This window comes from Aquarana catesbeiana, linkage group LG13, assembly GCF_042186555.1.
Source record: "Aquarana catesbeiana isolate 2022-GZ linkage group LG13, ASM4218655v1, whole genome shotgun sequence".
NCBI classification, from domain to species: domain Eukaryota; kingdom Metazoa; phylum Chordata; class Amphibia; order Anura; family Ranidae; genus Aquarana; species Aquarana catesbeiana.
Genome location: NC_133336.1, coordinates 238,154,642 through 238,176,333, shown reverse-complemented (window position 1 = coordinate 238,176,333; position 21,692 = coordinate 238,154,642). Strand labels below are relative to the sequence as shown.

At 47.0% G+C, this 21,692-nt stretch overlaps 1 protein-coding gene across 1 annotated transcript in view; it reads left to right on the top strand.

Annotated features, from left to right (window-relative positions):
- LOC141116716 (uncharacterized) overlaps positions 1-21,692 on the top strand; it is a 124,525-nt gene that overhangs the window by 77,515 nt on the left and 25,318 nt on the right. The window contains exon 13 of the mRNA XM_073609108.1: positions 21,094-21,187. Coding sequence (XP_073465209.1) covers positions 21,094-21,187 — 94 coding nt within the window. The remainder of the gene's footprint in view (positions 1-21,093; positions 21,188-21,692) is intronic.

Genomic DNA, 21,692 nt, shown 5'->3' with positions numbered 1-21,692 from the left:
TTTTTGATATTATTGATATGTTCTCTGATCCTGACATAAAGCGGCCTGGTGGTCCTTCCCACATATTGTAATCGACAGGGACATTCGATCACATATGTGACGTGAGTACTGTCACAAGTGATCAATTCCCTAATCTGATACTCTTTGCCGGATCTGGATTTAAACGATAATTTTTTCTTCGGCTGTTTTTTGCTTACCCGACATGGCAAACATTTTTGGCATCTAAAAAAACCCTTCATTTCAGGGAAAAGTCTGATTGTTTTAGGTGGATCGATCACATTATGTACCAGTTGATTCCTCAAATTGGGGGCCTTTCTGTAGATGAATCTTGGTTTTTTTGAAAGCAGCCCTGCCAGGGTCCTGTCGGATTTTAGAATCGGCCAGTATTTCCTGATGATATGTTCAACTGAACGATATTGGTTAGTAAATCCCGTAATAAATGCCGTGTCTGTCCCAAGGGGGTTGTTATCTTTTTCTTTCTTCCTCAGTAGCGAGTCACGGTTCAGGTCACCTATCTCCATCTTCTGCCTCATTAGGGATTCCTTTCGGTACCCTTTATCAATAAATTTTCCAATCAGATTATCAGCTTGTATATAATAATCCTCTGTTCTATGGCAGTTTCTTCGTAGTCTCATTAGTTGACCCTTCGGGATGTTCTCCTTCCATTTGGGGTGGTGACAGCTGGAAATCGGGATATACCCATTGCGATCAGTTGTTTTGAAAAAGGTTTTAGTGTGAAATTCATTGTTTTCTTTAAAGATTTGTAAGTCTAAATATTCTATTTCTTGAGGATCGCATTTACCACTAAAGGAGATACCATATCGGTTCCGATTCATCATTCCCAGGAATTCCTGGAAGGAGTCTGACGTGCCTTCCCACACAATGATCACGTCGTCTATATAGCGATGGTAAAATTTTATCTCTGGGCGTAATCTCTTAAAAATATGTTCTGCTTCCCACATGTCCATAAATAAATTAGCCACGCTCGGGGCATATCTGGCCCCCATGGCAACGCCCTTAGTCTGGAGGTAATAATCTTTCTGGTACCAAAAATAATTGCTTTCCATCGCTAATTTCAGGGCCTCCGAAATAAAATCAACCTGTTCACGTTTGAGGTTCCCATCTTCACGTAGTGCTTTCTCAACTCCCTTGATACCATGCTTTTGTATAATACTGGTGTAAAGGGAGTTTACGTCTATCGTTGCAAGGATACACCCATTAACCTCAGTCACATGTTTCAATTCGTTGATTAGTTGTGTCCTAGTGGGGGTCTGTACTAATGGAGGGGGGTGGTTTGTCCTGGGGGGTCTATACTGATGAAGGGGGGTCTGTACTGAGGGAGGGGTTTATATTAGTGGGGGGTCTGCACTGATGAAGGGGGGTCTATACTAAGTGGAGGGGGGTCTGTACTGAGGGGCGACTAAAATTGGTGGAAGGGGGGTGACACCATGTTATACCGCACCTGGTGACACCAACCCTAGTGACGTCACTGCAGCTGCGGGCTCTTCTTTCGCCCCTTCCCCTCCCTCTTCGTCTTCTCCGCACGTGCACTGCTATACTAGTGAGCGGTGCTGGCCAGCACAGCCTCCCACTATGTTTCTTTCCCCGCCTTCATATCAGCCAGGGAAAGAATAGAATAGAAAAAGGAGCATAGAAGAGGATTGTGGGACATGTAGTCCCGAGGACTGACAGCCCCACTGTAACACGGAAACTGCAGCCCACACAGCATGCTCAGCTGAATGGGAGAGAGAGAGCCAGGAGCCTGGGAAAGCTTTCAGGGAAGTACACCCTGGACTTCAGAGGGAGAGAACAGTGCTGAGGGAACACCATCAGAGAGGGAACCCCACTGCCCTGCACCACCAGAGGGAAAGACACACAGCCTAGCGCCATCCCTGGTGGAGAAAGGAATGGAGTCATTGCCAGAATACAGATCTGGGTGCTACCCAGCGGAGTCGCCACGGGCAATTCAGAGTGAGCTGACTCCTGATCAGAGGAACCGTTGCTGTATCGCTGGGTCAGGTGAGAGGGCCGATCGGCCATTATCTACTAACATCCATAGAAACTGCAGTCTCTGACCATCTCCTGTATTATGTCTGCAGTCTCTGACCATCTCCTGTATTATGTCTGCAGTCTCTGACCTTCTCCTGTATCATGTCTGCAGTCTATGACTATCTCCTGTACTATGTCTGCAGTCTCTGACCATCTCCTGCACTATGTCTGCAGTCTCTGACCATCTCCTGTATCATGTCTGCAGTCTATGACCATCTCCTGCACTATGTCTGCAGTCTCTGATCATCTCCTGTATCATGTCTGCAGTCTCTGACCATCTCCTGTGTCATGTCTGCAGTCTCTGACCATCTCCTGCACTATGTCTGCAGTCTCTGACCATCTCCTGTATCATGTCTGCAGTCTCTGATCATCTCCTGTATCATGTCTGCAGTCTCTGACCATCTCCTGTATCATGTCTGCAGTCCCTGACCATCTCCTGTACTATGTCTGCAGCCTCTGATCATCTCCTGTATCATGTCTGCAGTCTCTGATCACCTCCTGTACCATGTCTGCAGTCTCTGATCATCTAATGTACCATGTCTGCAGTCTCTGATCATCTCCTGTACCATGTCTGGAGTCTCTGACCATCTCTTGTATCATGCTCGCAGTCTCTGACCATCTCCTGTATCATGTCTGCAGTCTCTGACCATCTCCTGCACTATGTCTGCAGTCTCTGACCATCCCCTGTATCATGTCTGCAGTCTCTGATCGTCTCCTGTACTATGTCTGCAGTCTCTGATCGTCTCCTGTACTATGTCTGCAGTCTCTGACCATCTCCTGTACTATGTCTGCAGTCTCTGACCATCTCCTGTACTATGTCTGCAGTCTCTGACCATCTCCTGTAACATGTCTGCAGTCTCTGATCATCTCCTGTACCATGTCTGGAGTCTCTGACCATCTCTTGTATCATGTCTGCAGTCTCTGACCATCTCCTGTATTATGTCTGCAGTCTCTGAGATTCTCTCTGGAGAATAATACTATGTGTTTTACTTCAAATGACAGTTTGGGAGTAGGCAGTTACATTTTAAAAAATACAATGTAAAATTAACAAGGGACACCAACATAGTTGTATCTTTGATCTTAAAAACTACAGGATAATGGTGTTGTGGTAACTTGCCCAAATAAAAAAAAAAAAGCATAATAATATTATTCTTGATATCACTAGAAAAAAGCCTTTAAAAATTTGTTTGCAATAACGTTATCAGTATCACCAGCAAAGCAGCTTCATTATTATCCCATTAAAGAAGAGAATTGTGCGCTGCATTTCGAGATTTCATAATTTGCCGCGTCACGAATGTTAATTCTCCATTACGAACGCTATTGTACAAGACCGACCGCTTCTGGCTCGTCCTTACTTCCGAGCATGCGTGTTTGTACTTTGGACTTTTGTCCGACGGACTCGTGTACACACGCTCGGAAAATCCGACAACAGACATTTGTCCGCAGAAAATCCGACAACATTCGTCCGATGGAGCGTACACATGGTCAGATTTACCACCAACAAGCCTGTCATCTAACATTTCCCATTGGAAAGTCCGGTCGTGTGTACGCGGCTTTAGTGCTTAGTCTTGGCTGAGTATTCCAAATCTTGTGAGAAGACCCTGTAGCAAAGGGCAGGAGCGTCTACTCACAAGACTTGAGATACTCAGAATTTCCTGGGATCTTGCAGAAAGAATTGTGGTTCACTTGAAGCTGGAGTTGGGCTTTAGTGCAATAACAAAAATAAGGAAGAGCGAGTGTGTAAAAATGTAGTCACATCAAAAAAGGCTTTTACTTTAATAGTAATATGGGTAACATAGTGGCTAAGTGGTTAGCACTTCCACCTAACAGCGTCTGGGGTCTCCAGTTCGGATCTCAACCACGGCACTACATGCCTAGAGTTTGAATGTCCTCCTTGTTTCTGTGTGGGTTTCCTGGGGACTCTGGTTTCCTCCCATACTCTGAAGACATGCTGGTAGGTTAATTGGCTCCTGTCTAAATTGCTGCTGGTATCTGTATAAATGTGGGTGAGGGACCTTAGATTTAAAACTCCATGAGGGCAGGGACTGATCTAACACATATATATGTAAAGTGCCGCATAACTTAGCGCTACATACCTGTAATAAGCAGTCATTCAAAAAATATGTGCTCTCTTCTATTTTAAAAACCACTGCGGCTCCTTTTCAGTGAAGGACATATATTATGTTATGGAAAAGCTTACAGGTGAAACAGACCTTAAAAGTAAAAACAGGTCTAACAAGTCATTTCTTTTCTTTGTCTGTAGAAAAAGCATCCATTGGCTGATCTAACTAAATGAATACACTTCCGGGATTTAAGAGTTTCGGTAACACTTAGGCGTGTCAGTCATAAATAAAATATTAGATTAGGAAAGGTTAGGACGGAATTTCAAAGTAGGAGAAATACAGAGAAGTACCACAGGAACAGAAGACAATCACATAAGAAGGATAACCATACGATGGGACAAGGCTGACCAAGTTCAAAAGATCACACTTCTTCTTCAGGAGTCAATATGAGACTTTGTATGGAGGCCAATGGCTGAGACGGGTTTCTGTTTTAGGTGCAAGCAGGTTGATCTCCAGATGTCTAGAAGGTCCTGCAAATTCAATAAAAGGTACTTTTTTTTTTACATTTTATTTTGTTCAAATTTCATATAGATCTGTTCATTAAAATGTACACTCACCGGTCACTTTATTAGGTCCACCTTGCTAGTACCAGGTTAGACCCCCTTTTACCTTCAGAACTGCCTTCATTCTTCATGGCATAGATACAACAAGGTGTTGCAAATTCCTCCAGAGATTTTGGTCCATAGTGACATGATAGCATCCCGCAGTTGATGTAGATTTGTCGGCCACACATCCATGATACCAATCTCCTGTCCCACCACATTCCAAAGGTGCTCTATTGAATTGAGATCTGGTGACTAGGGTTGCCACCTTTTATTCAAGCCAAACCTGAACACTTTAGTGGCGCACCGCAAAACATTTTTTAAGGGGGAATGCTGTGGACTCTCAAGTGAAGGAGAACTCTGATGGAAGAAGGTTTCTGCTCACCAAACCTCCCAATTACATCAGAGTTTTGTGCATTTCCTCCCTAAATTAGGGTTCCCAGAGCCCCACTTATATCAGAGTCCACAGGGCACCCTTTACATCTGAGTCCCTTATACCTTTGTGTACTCATTCGCTCAGAGGCAGGAGAGGGAAGGGAGGGTGGGGGGAGATTTCAGTGACAGACATTGGATGGTGAGCTCGCTCACCTGAGGTTGGAGGCACAGGTATCGACTCCTTTCATCCACAATGTATCTGCTGGTTCCTGAGCTTCAAATTTCCAACCCACACATTTTCTGAGGCACAGAACGTCCAGGATTGGAGTGTGGATGGGCAGACAGAGGGGTAGGGATGGGAGGAGGAGGAGCAGATCAAGCCCTTTCTCCTCTCCTGTCCATGTATGGAGATGGGGCCTGTTCGCACACCTATGTACTCGGCGGTTGTGGTTACTTGGGGAGCCACAGTCCATTATGAATATTGTGTCTGGGTTACAGGCAGTCTGAAACCCGGACACACTATTTGAAAACCGGACTGTCCAGGTGAATCCCTGACAGGTGGCAACCATACTGGTGACTGTGGAGGCCATTGGAGTACAGTGACCTCATTGTCATGTTCAAGAAACCAGTAGTGAGATGATTTGAGCTTTGAGACATGGTGCATTATCCTGCTGGAAGGAGCCATCAGAAGATGGGTAGACTGTAGTCATAAAGGGATGCAGGGGAGGGCTGGCAGCCTTAAGCCTGGGGGGCAAGTCCAGTCGAGTGGCCCATTGTACCACCGAATCAGCCCACTATCCATGACCACCGGGTTTTATAACATGTATTGATGTTATGAAGCAAGACAAATATTACACAGCAATGACAGCAGGGTCATCTTTATCGCAGGGCAAACAGGGCAAACAGCCGCGTGCTGCCTGCAAATCGGTGCTGAAAATCCCCACACACAGACAGACAGTCTATCAGGGCCGATCTTAGGTGATTGCGCGGGGTACAGTGCACTCGGATGCCACAGAGGGGGGGCACTGAAGCGCCACAGTGCTCCCCTCCCTCCTCCTCCTCCTCTCTTTGTCCGCCGGTCATCGCCGCCGCTGTTTCCTGCCTACGCTCAACCCCTCCTCCTGTCAGAGAAGGAGAGCGAAGCAGCCAGAGATCGGATCGGCTGTCTCTGTGTGGAGAGAGACCAGCCGCGCAGTGATGTCGCTGGGAGGGGGCGATCCATGCCTGGCATGTGTTCTCCACCTCCCTGTGTCTAACTGCTGCCTGCGGTTTGTCCTGGGGGGGGTCTGTACTAATGGAGGGGGGCGGTTTGTCCTGGGGGTATCTGTACTAATGAAGGGGGGCGGCTTGTCCTGGGGGGGGTCTGTACTAATGGTGAGGGGTTGTCCTGGGGGGTCTGTACTAATGGAGGGGGGCCGTTTGTCCTGGGGGGGTCTGTACTAATGGAGGAGGGGGGTTGTCCTGGGGGGTCTGTACTAATGGAGGAGGGGGGTTTGTCCTGGGGGGGTCTGTACTAATGGAGGGGGGTTGTCCTGGGGGGATCTGTACTAAACGGAGGGGGGTTGTCCTGGGGGGGTCTGTACTAATGGAGGGGGGTGGTTTGTCCTGGAGGTCTGTACTAATGGATGGGGGTGGTTTGTTCTGGGGGGTCTGTACTAATGGAGGGGGCGGTTTGTCCTGGGGGGGTCTGTACTAATGGAGGGGGTGGTTTGTCCGGGGGGGAACCTGTACTTATGGTGGGGGTGGTTTGTCCTGGGGGGGTCTGTACTAATGGAGGGGGGCAGCCCTGCAGTCTGTCACTGTCATCAGCAGCGTGCGCACAGCGCAGCAGTGCCAGTGCTGCATTTTCTCGATCAAGTAGCGGGCCACGGGTGGGGGGCCTTGAGCTCTACTGACGCTCTGGCCCCGCCCCTTGCTACGCGTGCACAGTGTACCTGATCGGAGGAGCGGAGGCCTCGGTAGGAGGAGCCAGACCTCGGCGCGGAATTGAATGCTGCTTGGTGCCTGGTCAAGTGAAATTAGCAGTGTTTGTGGAGAATTGATCGGAGCTGAGCTTGCCAGGACAAGGTAGGTCTTCTTTCTTCTTTCTCCTCCCCTGGCTCCCGCTCCCCATCCCCATGCCATGTGTAAAATAGTAGAAAGTTTAAAAACGCTGACCAGACCTGCAGTCCAGGCAGAGTGAGGCTATGGCTGTATTTTTTTACAGAGCACACAGCATAATTTACAGCACATAGCATTACTGTCTGTATTTAACTGCTTGATGGGCTTATTTTGGGCCTGGCTGGTTCACATGTATGTGTTTTGGTGGCCCACATTTGCGCAGGCACAGCACCCCACACATTTGAATGGGCTGCCATGCCTGCATTTCCTGCAAAAAAAACCCTGTTAGACTTACCGGTAACGGTATTTCCAGGAACCTTCCAGGACAGCTACTTGAGAGGTGATTGGCTCTGCCCTCTAAAGGAAACACAAATCAGATACAATTTAAAATGCCCCTCCCTTTCCTCTGACCCTCAGTTGTTTAGAAGATCAAGTAAACCTCCACCAAAAGTGCACTCAGCAGAGGAAAAAAAAAGAAATTCATATAAAAAACACCACCACCAGGTAAACAAGGTGGACCAGTGAAAAAATAGAATAGGGTGGAAATATAGATGCTGTCCTGGAAGGTTCCTGGAAATACCGTTACCGGTAAGTCTAACGGGGGTTTTCTCCCTCACCTTCCAGGACAGCTACTTGAGAGGATAAGCAAGATTCTATACCTTAGGGAGGGATGACAGCCTGAAGCATTTTCCCACCAAAGGAGAGGTCCTGTCTGGAAAGCATCTGTACTCTATAATGTTTGACAAATACATGAGAGGAGGACCAGACGGCAGCTTTAGAAATTTCTTCCCATGAAGCTCCTGCTCTTTCTGCCCATGATGTGGCCATGGATCTCGTTGAATGGGCCCTAATTCTAGCAGGAGGGGTGTGACCTGATGCTTTGTATGCCTCACACATAGCTCCCCTAATCCACCTAGCAATATAAACTTTGGATGCTTTGGACCCCTTCTTGGGGCCACTGAACAACACCAACTGTTGGGAAGAACTCCTAAAAGCACTGGACTTTAATAGATAAAGCAGAAGACATCTATTTTCGTCTAAAAGACTAAACCTTTCCTCCTCCGCATTCTTGAGAGAGGTGCAGAAACTAGGAAGGACTATCTCCTGGGACCTATGAAAGTTGAAAGAAACTTTGGATAAATAGAAAGGATCAGGTCTAATTACTACCCTATCCTCTAGAATCCTCAGGAAGGGGTCTTTACAGGAAAGAGACTCTAGATGAGAAATCTTTCTCCCTGACGTAATAGCTAAAAGGAAGGAAATCTTCAAAGAAATCGATTTCAGGGAAGCCTCATGCAAAGGCTCAAAAGGAGTCCTTGTTATCGCATTTAACACTAACAACAGATCCCAGGGAGGAATATGTTTGATGACCTTGGGAGCATGTCTAGATCTGGCTGAAAGGAACCTCCTGACTAATGGATACTCTGCTAGTCTTCTCTCTGTAAACAAAGATAGGGCAGCAATCTGAACCATAAGGGTACTGACAGAGAGTCCCTTTTCCAATCCCCCCTGCAAAAAATGAAATAGACAGGGAATGGAAAAAGAATCTAAACCAGTTTTCCTTTGCCAGGAAATAAAAGTTTTCCAAACTTTCCCATAGATTCTTCTCGTGACCAACTTACGGCTGTCCAGGATAGTTTGAATAACCCTCTCTGAACACCCCCTTAACTGTAGGATGCGCCACTCAGCCTCCAGACCGTCAAATGGGAGGTCTGAGGGTTTGGATACAACACCAGTCCCTGATGGAGCAGATCCTTCTGAACTGGTAGTGGCCAGGGAGGATCCACAGAGAGGGCCTTCAGAGAGGAAAACCAACTCCTCCTGGGCCACCAGGGGGCAATCAGAACAACTTCTGCCCGGTCCAGAATAATTTTCCGAACTAAAAGAGGGTAAAAGGGGAAAAGGAGGGAAGGCGTAGGCCAGAGAAAAATCCCACAGGAAGGAGAGAGCATCCGTCCCCAAGGACTTTGTTGAGACTTTGAGTTGAGACTGGAGAAAAGGTCCACTGTGGGAAGACCCCATCGTAGCACCACCTCCCGGGAACGTGCCTTGATGTAGTTCCCAACTGCTGGAACTGATGCTCACCCTGCTCAAATAGTCCGCCAGCACATTTTCTGACCCCCTGATGTGGACTGCCCTGACTGAAGTGACATTGGTTTCCGCCCAGGACAGAATCTGCTGTGTTAATGACAGAAGCGACTTTGGGCGAGTGCCCCTTTGCTTGTTTCGGTACGCCACTGTTGTGGCATTGTCTGAGAAAATGAATAGGTCTTTTGAAAAGACCCTCTCTTTCAGAGACACAAGAGCTTTCCCCACAGCTAGAAGTTCTCTGAAATTCGAGGAGTGGCCTGCCTCTTTTGGCAACCAGGCTCCCTGGGCCTGCCAGTCCTGTGAGTGAGCACCCCAACCCCACAGACTGGCGTCTGTGGTAATTTTTACCAGGGAATGTTGTGCCCAATCCTTCCCTCCCTGCAGTTGTTCCTGTTGCTCCCACCAGGAGAGATCGAGAAAAACCTCTCCTGGCAGCTGAACCAGCTGATCTAGAGAATCCTTCCTGCGATCCCAATGGAGTAAAAGAAATGTCTGAAGGGGTCTGGAGTGTAATTGGGCCCAAGGCACCCCTGGAATGGCTGCAGTCATCAACCCCAGCAACTGCATGATCCGCCGAAGGGAGGTCTGCATGGAGAGAAGAATTTTCAAAATCTTCTCCTCGGGAAGAAACATTTTTTGGACAACAGAGTCTATTAGATAAGCCAGAAAAAGAATGCTCTAGGAGGGAACCAGGCAAGTCTTTTGCTGGTTGACTTTCCACCCCAATCTCTGAAAGGACCATAGAACCAACTGCAGATCCTGAACAAGGGACTCCTTGTCTCAAGCAAAGACCAAAAAATCATCTAGATATGGGACGATTGATACACTTTGAATCTGAAAAAAAGCCATGACCTCGGCCGTGATTTTTGTAAAAATTCTGGGTACTCCCGAGAGACCAAAAGGAAGGGCATTGAACTGCCAGTGACTTGGCTCGTTTCCCATGAGAACCGCAAACCTGAGGAACCTTCGGTGACTCTGGCAGATTGGTACATGAAGATAAGCGTCCTGAAGATCTAGGGTAACCATGAAGACCCCTGACAACAACAGATTCTTTACAGAATAAATGTTCTCCATTCGGAAACGTCTGTAGACCATGTATTTGTTCAGGACACTTAAATTGATGACCATACGAAAGCCGCCGGAAGCTTTCTTGAACACAAAGACGTGAGAATAAAATCCCCGGAATTTTTAATTTTCCAGAACAGAGAGAAATAACTCCCTCTGTTTCCCACACAGAAATCATATTTACCATGGCTTGCCATCTCTCTTGGTCTCTCTGCAGATGTGTAAGAAAAAACCTCTGGGGAGGAAGACTTTTGAATTCCAACCTGTAACCCCTTTCCAATGTTCGAACAATAAAGGAATTGTCGGAAATCTCTGCCCACTCCTTGAAAATGGGACAAACTTCCCCCTACCCCTATCCTGGCGTCACTGGGGATTTTTGGAAGGGGCTGAAGGAGCAAAGAGAGCCCCCGTTTTTTGCTTGTCTTTGTTAAAAGACCATTTCTTCTTTGCCTATTGGCTTTAAAATATGCCTTGTTTTGGAAGCCACGAAAAGGCCTCTTATTCTGGGGTTTATCCCTTTGGGAAGAAGGGAAACGTTTACTCTTCTCAGAGGAATGAGCTAGGACCTCCTCTAAGGAGGAACCGAATAAGAGCTTGCCTTCAAAGGGAATGCCGCAGAGCTTATTCTTGGAGATAAGATCACCTTCCCAAGATTTAAGGCAGATAGCTTGCCTAGCTGAATTAATGAGAGCAGAAGCCCTGGCTGCGGATTTCACTGAATCTGCTGCTGCATCAGCCAAAAAGGCAACTGACTTGACAATGAGTGGGAGGGACTCCCTAATCTCTTCTTTGGGGGTGTCAGATGAAAAAGATCATCCATACACTGAACCCATACGTCTAAGTTCCTAGCCACACAGGTGGATGCTGCTGCTGGACCTAAAGAAAAAGCGGAAGCATCCCAGGCCTTACGTAGCAATGAGTTGGCCTTCCTATCCATTTGATCCTTAAGGACCCTAGAATCTTCAAAAGACAGATCTGACCACTTGGACACCTGTGACATAGGGGCGTCTAATTTAGTACACTTAAAGAAAACCTCCTCGAACTCAGACTGAAAAGGAAACCTTCTTTTGTGTCCTCTGGACTGGAACAACCTTTTTTCTGGTTCCTTCCATTCAGAAAGAATCATGTCCCTAAGTGACTGGTGTACTGGAAAAGTTCTTGATTTCCGCCCCTGTAGACCCCTATACATTTTATCCTGTACAGATTGGCCTTGTTGTGGCATCTCAATCTGCTCTGAGGTATATATAGACTTTAGTAGTTCGTCAATATCTTTAACTTAAAGGGGTTGTAAAGGTAAAAATTTTTTCACCTTAATGCATTCTATGCATTAAGGTGAAAAAACTTTTGACAGTACCGCCGCCCCCAGGCCCCCCATTTTACTTACCTGACGCCTCGAATCTTCGCTCCTCGTCCTCGTCAGCTTCATTGCAGCTCAGCCTGGTCGCTGATTGGCTGCAGTGGATGGATTGAAAGCAGCGCAGCCATTGGCTCGCGCTGCTGTCAATCACATCCGATGACGCGGCGCGCCGGGGGGCGGGGCCGAGTGATACAGCGAGCGGCTATAGCCGCCTGCTGTATCACGGGAGCGCGCCCGCAAGCACTCACCACCGTGCGAGGGAGCTCGCATGAAGGTGGTAAATGCTTGCGGGGAGGAGCTGAAACAGCCGCCGAGGGACCCCAGAAGACCAGGTTCGGGGCCACTCTGTGCAGAACGAGCTGCACAGTGAAGGTAAGTATAACATGTTTGTTATTTTAAAAAAAAAAAAATAATAACTTTACAACCCCTTTAACAAGGACCATAAATAAAAAAGTTCCATACAAAAAGTCCCCTGCTGTAGAGCTATCCACAGACAAGGGCTTACCTTGGGGGCAGAATGGGACCTGAATGCTGTCGCTGGTTTAATACGAGCAGACGCTCCATCCTCAGACCTGTCTTCAAGCTCCATGAAGCAAGTGGAGATTGGCCGTAGAGTAGACTGCTGCTGTACTGTCAGGCGCTTGTCTGGCGTTCAGGCAGACTGTTCCCCAAGCAGCATGTCCTCACTGTATCCACGCCGTGCTTCCTTAATAAAAAAATGGCGCCTGGAAGTGCGTCATGTGACTTCCGGTTCCGGCGCCATCTTGCGTCACTGGAAGTCCTCCAACGCCATCTTGGTACACCGAAGTGAAGCACGAGGAAGACACAGTTCCACACAGCAGAGCTGGGGAAAAAAATGGAAGGGAGTTGCCACCACTCACACAGGTAGGCAAGTAACCCCAAAAAAAGGGAACCCTTCTGGTAGGCAGTAAAGCAGTGTCGGGACCAGCCTCGTCTCCGGGGGGAGAGGGCTGCGTGCCACAGTTGGGCTGGGCGCCTTCCGCCTGGTTCCAGAGGCAGACAGGCAGACTATCACCCAGGACTTGGCCACAACTAGTCCTGGATGAAACCAGAGAAGGGGGGTCCACCAACCACAGTTACCAGACCCAAGAAAAACAAAAAACGTGTCGGTGCTCCTGGAGGTTCTGGAAACACAGAACAACTGAGGGTCAGAGGAAAGGGAGGGACCTTTTAAATTGTATCTGATTTGTGTTTGCTGTAGAGGGCGGAGCCAATCCTCTTTCAAGTAGCTGTCCTGGAAGGTGAGGGGGGAAAAAGGTGCATGCATCATGTAATAGGCCGCGCACACCTATGCCAATCAGGTAATAAAATACAGCACTATCTGTCCATTCTGCTTTTGCACCATGTGACTTGCCTGCAGTTCCTGCACTGGCAAACTTGCTGCATTTTTAGATGTTTAGGCCACACTTTTAAAAACACAGTGCGTTTGTGTGTGCAGGAACTGCAGGTAAGTCGCATGTTGCAAAAGCAGAATGGATTTCAAGGCCACTGCAATGTTAAAATGCTGCATGCACCTTTTTTTCTGCAAGGCATGTAAATGCGGCTCTTTACCCATGTGATTGGCTGTGTCCAATATTTGTATAGCGCCCCCCTGAGTCAATACTTTGTAGAACCGCCTTTCACTGCAATTACAGCTGCAAGTCTTTTTGGGGATGTCTCTACCAGCTTTGCACATCTAGAGAGGGACATTTTTGCCCATTCTTCTTTCCAAAATATCTCAAGCTCTGTCAGATTGGATGGAGAGCGTCTGTGATCAGCAATTTTCAAGTCTTGCCACAGATTCTCAATTGGATTTAGGTCTGGACTTTGACTCGGCCATTGTAACACATGAATATGCTTTGATCTAAACCATTCCATTGTAGCTCTGGCTGTATGTTTAGGGTCGTTGTCCTGCTGGAAGGTGAACCTCCGGCCAGTCTCAAGTCTTTTGCAGACTCTAACAGGTCTTCTTCTAAGATTGCCATGTATTTGTCTCCATCCATCTTCCCATCAACTCTGACCAGCTTCCCTGTCCCTGCTGAAGAAAAACATCCCCACAACATGATGCTGCCACCACCATGTTTCACGGTGGGGATGGTGTGTTCAGGGTGATGTGCAGTGTTAGTTTTCCGCCGCACATAGCGTTTTTCTTTTTAGGCCAAAAAGTTCAATTTTGGTCTCATCTGACCAGAACACCTTTTTCCACACATTTCCTGTGTCCCCCACGTGGCTTCTCGCAAACTGCAAACAGGACTTCTTATGACTTTCTTTCAACAATGTCTTTCTTCTTGTCACTCTTCCATAAAGGTCAGATTTGTGGAGAACACGACTAATAGTTGTCCTGTGGACAGATTCTCCCACCTGAGCTGTGGATCTCTGCAACTCCTCCATAGTTACCATGGACCTCTTGGCTGCTCCTCTGATGAATGTTCTCCTTGCCCGGCCGGTCAGTTTAGGTGGATGGCCAAGTCTTGGTAGGTTTGTAGTTGTGCCATACTCTTTCCATTTTCGGATGATGGATTGAACAGAGCTCCGTGAGATGTTCAAAGCTTGGGATATTCTTTTATAACCTAACCCTGCTTTAAACTTCTCCACAACTTTATCCCTAAACTGTCTGGTGTTTTCCTTGGCCTTCATGATTCTGTTTGTTCACTAACAAACCTCTGAGGGCTTCACAGAACAGCTGTATTTATACAGAGATTAAATTACACACAGGTGGACTCTATTTACTAATGAGGTGACTTCTGAAGGCAATTGGTTCCACTAGATTTTAGTTAGGGGTATCAGAGTAAAGGGGGCTGAATACAAATGCCCCCCCCCCACACACACACACACACACACACACTTTTCACATATTTATTTGAAAAAAAAAATGTTGAAAATCATTTATAATTTTCCTTCCACTTTACAATTATGTGCCACTTTGTGTTGGTCTATCACATAAAATCCCAATAAAATACATTTACATTTTTGGTTGTAACTTGACAAAATTTGGAATTTTTCAAGGGGTATGAATACTTTTTCAAGGCAATGTATTTGCAAAAAAAAAAATATATATAATTTTTTAAAATTTAGTCTTTTTTCATATTTTAGCAAAAAAATAAAACCCCCCAGTTGTGATTAAATACCACCAAAACGAAAACTCCATTTGTGTGAAAAAAAGGACAATGAAAATTACTTAGAACCCCCAAACATTATATATTGTTTTTTTCTAACACCCTAGAGAATAAAATGGCGGTCATTGCAATACTTTTTTTCACACCGTATTTGCGCATCTGTCTTACAACACTTTTTTTGGAAAAGATTCAGTTTCTTGAATAAAAAAATAAGACAACAGTAAATTGCGCCCGCTCGTGGAATGGCGTCAAACTTTTACCCTCAAAAATCTCCATAGGCGACGTTTAAAAAATTCTACAGGTTGCATGTTCTGAGTTACAGAGGAGCTCTAGGGCCAGAATTATTGCTCTCGCTCTACAGATCGTGGTGATACCTCACATGTGTGGTTTGACCACCGTTTTCATATGCGGGCGCTACTCACGTATGCGTTTGCTTCTGCGCGCGAGCTTGTCGGGACGGGGCATTTAAAAAAAAAAATTTTTCTTATTTATTTTACTTGATTTTATTTATTTTTACACTGTTTTTTTTTTTTTTAAAATGTGGGTCACTTTTTTTCCTATTACAAGGGATGTAAACATCCCTTGTAATAGAAAAAAGCATGACAGGTCCTCTTAAATATGAGATCTGGGGTCAAAAAGTCCTCAGATCTCATATTTGGACTTAAATGCAATAAAAAATAAATAAATAAATAAAAAATTTGTCATTTGAACAAATTACATTGAAAAAATGTGCCTTCAAGAGGTATGGGCGGAAGTGATGTTTTGACGTCGCTTCCGCCCTGCAGTGTCATGGAAACGGGTGGGGGCCATCTTCCCCCTCACTCGTCTCCATGTCAGCCCAGGGGACAGACGCGATCGCCACCGCTGCTGCCGACGGCTCCGGTAAGCGGCGGAGGGCACCGGTAAGCGGTGGGGGGGGGGTGGCCCTCTCCCGCCACCAATAAAAGTGATCTCGCTGCAAATCTGACGCAGAGACCACTTTTCTCTTGTAGCCGACCGCTGGCCGAACACGGGGACATCGGGGTTATGGCAGCTAGCTGCTGCCATTACAACGATATCCATCCCCAAAAAAGGGACGTATATGTACATGCGGCGGTCGGCAAGTGCGCGCAATTGTCATTCAGAGCCTAGGTTCACACTGACATCGGGAATGAAATCGAGCGAGTTCAGCTGAACTATTGAACGATTTCATACTCGCATGTCAGTCCCGACTTTGGGATGCGATTTCAGACACGTCTGTGCGGGGTTCCTGTACAAATGTCTATTGAAATCGCACTCCGAAGTTGCCAAAAGTAGTACAGAAACTACTTTTGGGAATTGGTTCGACACCGCAAGTGGAATCGAAGTGGCGTTGCACCGATTCGGACGGTGCCATCGCCGGCAATTGACACTTATTTGGCATTCGATTTGACATATCAAATCGCATGCCGAATCGCTTCAATGTGAACCTGGGTTTAATGTGAGAGCACTGAAAGCTGTAAATTGTCCTGGGCAGGAAGGGGGGTGAAAGTGCCTGGCAGGCAAGAGGTTAAATGATAAGGCTGAGGGAGAGATGGAGTAGAAAGGGGGAGAGCACTTGGCCGGGTCCGGAAACTGCACATGCGCAGTTCTGAGCTGGCCCGTTTACAGGGAACCAGAGCAGCCGGGGGAGGGGGGGAATTGCCACTCTGCCCCCCCCGGCCCAGCCCGCCCCTGAAGGGATGGACATGGTCAGCAACAATACTCAGGTAGGCCGTGTCGTTTAAATGATGCTCAATTGGTACTAAGGGGCCCAAAGTGTGCCAAGAAAATATCCCCCACACCATTATACCACCACCACCAGCCTGAACCAGTGATACAAGGCAGGATGGATCCATGCATTCATGTTTTGCTACACCAAATTCTGACCCGACCATCTGAATTTCGCAGCTAAAATCGAGACTCATCAGACCAGGCAACGTTTTTCCCAATCTTCTATTGTTCAGTTTTGGTGAGTGTGACGGAGTGCTTCCGTCAGTAATACCGCTTCCTCCAGTATGACCATCAGAGACATATATTAATTATAGCTGCATTGAGTACAAGGCTAGCCGGTAATAGCTTGTATGAATCTTGAATGATTTATTGAATGGAATATAGCCGTTTTATACACTTTTTAACACAAGGGGTTAGATAACGAGGTAGGGCGGACTCATGACTACTCCCCCCCCCCCCCCAGCAACAACTTAGCTGACAATTATATACTGTATTTATCGGCGTATAACACACACCTTAACTTTAATGCCCTGTACACACGATCGGCCATTGATCCGACATTCCGACAACAAAATCTATCAGATTTTTTCCGACGTATTTTGGGCCAAACTTGTCTTGCATACACGCAGAGTTGTCGGAAAATCTGTGTGTTCTGAACGCGGTGACGTAAAACACGTACGTCGGGACTATAAACGGGGCAGTAGCCAATAGCTTTCGTCTCTTAATTTATTCTGAGCATGCGTGGCACTTTGTGCATCGGATTTGTGTACACACGATCAGAATTTAAACGATCGGATTTTGTTGTCGGAAAATTTTATATCCAGCTCTCAAACTTTGTGTGTCGGAAATTCCGAAGGAAAAAGTCCGATGGAGCCTACACATGATCGGAATTTGCGACAACACAATCCGATCGCGCTTTTTGTGTACAGGGCATAAGAGGGAAAAAAACTTCAATTGTAAAATAAGGGTCAGTGCCCATCAATGCAGCCTTATCATTGCCCATCTTCAGCCTCACCAGTGCCTATCAATGCAGCCTGATCTATGCCCATCTGCAGCCTCCAATGTGGCCATTATTGCAGCCTGTTTAGTGCCCATCTGCAGCCTCTAACATGCCCATCTGCAGGCTCTAACATGTCCATCTGCAGCCTTTAACATGCCCATCTGCAGCCTCTAATGTGCCCATTATTGCAGCCTCTAACATGCCCATCTGCAGCCTCTAAAATGCCCATCTGCAGCCTTTAACATGCCCATCTGCAGCCTTTAACATGTTCATCTGCAGTCTCTAATATGCCCATTATTGCAGCCTGTTTAGTGGCCATCTGCAGCCTCTAACATGCCCATCTGCAGCCTTTAACATGCCCATCTGCAGTCTCTAATATGCCCATTATTGCAGCCTGTTTAGTGGCCATCTGCAGCCTCTAACATGCCCATCTGCAGCCTTTAACATGCCCATCTGCAGCCTCTAACATGCCCATTATTGCAGCCTCTAACATGCCCATCTGCAGCCTCTAACATGCCCATCTGCAGCCTTTAACATGCCCATCTGCAGCCTCTAACATGCAAATCTGCAGCCTCTAACATGCCCATCTGCAGCCTTTAACATGCCCATCTGCAGCCTCTAATATGCCCATTATTGCAGCCTGTTTAGTGCCCATCTGCAGCCTCTAACATGCCCATCTGCAGCCTCTAATGTGCCCATCTTCAGCCTCTAATGTGCCCATTATTGCAGCCTCTAACATGCCAATCTGCAGCCTCCAGCATGTCCATGATTGCAGCCTGTTTAGTATACATCTGCAGACTTGCCTTTGCAGATGATTGCAGCCGCGCCAGTGCTGGATCACTCAGATTCACGATCTCCTGTGTATTCGGCGTTCAGTCACTCACAGTCCTGCCCGGCTCATATGATGGACAGAGCAATGATCCAATGCTGGGCACGGGGGGATGGGACTGTGTGTGACAGCGCCGGATACACAGGAGATCGCGGCTCTGTGTAATCCAGCGGCGCTCGTCCCCTCCTTCCACTCCGAGTAGCAGGGATCGGCCTATAACACACACGATCTCCCCCTGATTTTCGGGGGGGGGGGGGGGGGACGTGCGTGTTATACTTCGATAAATACGGTAATTACCATGTTAATTAACATAGCACTTAAGGCAGCCCAGGTGACCAGTCTGTCCGTCTCCGGAGGACAATGTGACCAGCTCTTTCAATGATCATGTATTGTTCAGAATTAAACAAACTAAGAATAGTCTTTGGGAAAATCCAAGAAAACAGTCTCTCAAAAATGGAACAAAAAGAGGAATATAGCAATAACAAATAACAAGATGAATGTGGGCAGAAAAGGTCCCTGCAGCCAGTGTCTGCGACAGTAATCCTGTGCAAATTGCAAACCCGAGAGATGGTTGTGCGTGATAATCCCAGTAGATCAGCAATTATTTAAATACTGAGACCAGCCAGTCTGGCACATACAAACATGCCACGTTCAAAGTCACTTAAATCCCCTTTCTTCCCCATTCCGATGCTCGGTTTGAACTTCAGAAAGTCTTCTTCACCACGTCAGGATGCCTAAATGCATTGAGTTAGTAGCCCATTATGTGACACTTACCTGCAGGAGAAGCCCGCGATGTCCCCGTCTTCCTCACTAGTAGCGAGCGTCCATTCTTCACCCCTCATCCTTCTGGGGCCACGAACTCCAGCTCTGTGACTGGCCGGAGTCGCGTGATGGCGCGTGACGTCACTCCCGCGCATGCGCACGGGAGGCGCCTTCAGCGTGCCCTTTCTAACTCCGGCGCATGCGCAGAAGAAATCGCCCTACGGCGATTTGCAAATATCTCCTAGACCATGCAGGTCTGGGAGATATTTCAAGCACCTACAGGTAAGCCTTAATCTAGGCTTACCTGTAGCTTAAAGTGGTTGTAAAGGGTTCACAACCACTTTAAACATCCTATTTGAAAGACACACGTTTCTCCAAATTAAATGGTTGAAAGCTCTTTAAAAAGTTCTGTGGGACATCTAGAATTGACCTACCGGTATGTTCCTACATTGAGCTGTGTTTTTATGGTTAACGTTTTTTTAAATTTGAAAGTTTTGAATAGCACCGGAAAGGTTTTGTTAGTTTTTTAATGAGGTCTGTGTTGTGAAAGAGAACAGGTGGTTTCACAAACTTCCAGTAATTGTTTTTGGACAATCATTATCTGCTTTGACACATCCCATGGTGATTGGAGGAAGGAGATGGAGTTAATTCTACACTACAGTCTAGGCAAATGTGACTGTCAGCTGCTAGCTACTTCATTATGAAGATTTCCTTTACTACCTTGTAGGCAATTGTTGTCTATTTTCTGCAGTGTAGGTTGTCCTCGACTGCAGCGACATTGCAGCTGGAGGGAAAGTTAAAAGGAAAATGGTTCTTCTATGGTTATCTGGGTCACTGGGGAAACAATCCGGTTTGGATACTGCTGACCCATGTGACTCTGGCAGTCATCTTGGTTCAAGCAGAGCCTATTTAAGTCCCTGGCTTCCAGACTTGGCGTGCATGTGTGTAGCCCCCTTGTCTTATACAGGGGTTACTAGTAAATTTAGCTGTGCTAGGCGGTAACTAACCTAGCTAATTTGTAATCTTTGTAATCATTGGGGTTTTCCTCTAAGCCTGGTTTAGCTATGGTTCCTCCCTTCTGTCAATAGGTGGCACTGTTGCCTTTGTCATTAGTATGATGTGCTGCAGTGAATTTAAGTTATGAATATGTATATGTCTCTCAGCCAATCAGTAAGAGTTTCATGGCCGCTGAGCATGCTGGGGGAGAGTATATATTTGGAAGAAGTCAGGTGATCTGGGTCCTCCCACCCAGACCTTGGTCTGGAGTGGATGTGCAAGGAACAGCTATGTTGGATGAGGCCTGGAGCCTAAGGCCGGGCTGTGTGATTGAGGCTTGGTCAGAGAGAGTCTGTTTAGGGAGGCTCTGCCAGAAGGAGCCTCATTGTTGCCTGGATGCACAAGGGTGGCTCTGCCATAAGGAGCCTGGCGGTTGCCTGGAGGCACGAGGGAGGCTCTGCCAGAAGGAGCCTCGTTGTTGCCTGGAGGCACAACAGTGGCTCTGCCAGAAGGAGCCTGGTTGTTGCCAGGAGGCACGAGGGAGGCTCTGCCAGAAGGAGCCTCATTGTTGCCTGGAGGCACAAGGGTAGCTCTGGCAGAAAGTGCCTGGTGGTTGCCTGGAGGCACGAGGGAGGCTTTGCTAAAGGGAGCCTGGTTGTTGCCTGGGGGCATGAGGAAAGGGATGGAGTTCTGAGATGGAGTAGCAGAGGTTACGCCTCTACAAGCCTTTGGAGGATTGTGGAACTGTGGAGAGGCTGGAAAAGCATCATGAGGAGTTTATCCAAGGAAACCCTGCATGGTAATGTTTGTTTGTTTTTTGTTTTTTTGCTGTTGGAGACAGCGATTGCTACATATATACAGAACATTGGATGCAGGCCTAAGGCCCTTGTTCTGTATAGCTGTCTACCTGGCTGGTTTTTGTTTTTGTTTTTGTTTTGTTTTTGTTCATTTTAAAAGTGACTGGCGCCCATCTTTCCTGCAACGCAAGAACCAGCACCCTGAGGTGATATGTCAGCCCTTCCTGATACCGGGGGTCAGAGTGGCTCTACATGTGGGTAGTGTAGGGACAGGTCACCCATCTGACCGAGACAGTGATCAGCCTTAGGGAGAGGTTACACATGAGTATGGAAAGGGTAGGGACATGCCATCCTTCCTGGAAACCTCCCTGTATGGGTACCAACAGGCCAGGCTGCATTCCGCTCCTCAAGACGGACACTGTTGGCACATCTGAGACCTGGTCCGCTACACACTGCTGTTATATACCGTAAGGTTTTCCGGACGGATGCCTGCCCCCCTGGGTTTGTTGTGAATTACTGGTATCTACATTAATACAAATTCTGTTCTCTGCAACTGGACTCTGGGTGTTTACTGCCACTGCGCCACGCTGAACCTCCCCACAACCTGTTTGGGTGAGACCAGTGGAGGAAGTGGGGGGGGGATATTACTACTGTTTTTGGAGAGGTAAAATCCATCAATCCAAATAAGAAAGAATGATGCAGCAGGGAATACTGCTGGGAGTATATATATATATATATTACATTGGGAAAGGTGGTTTA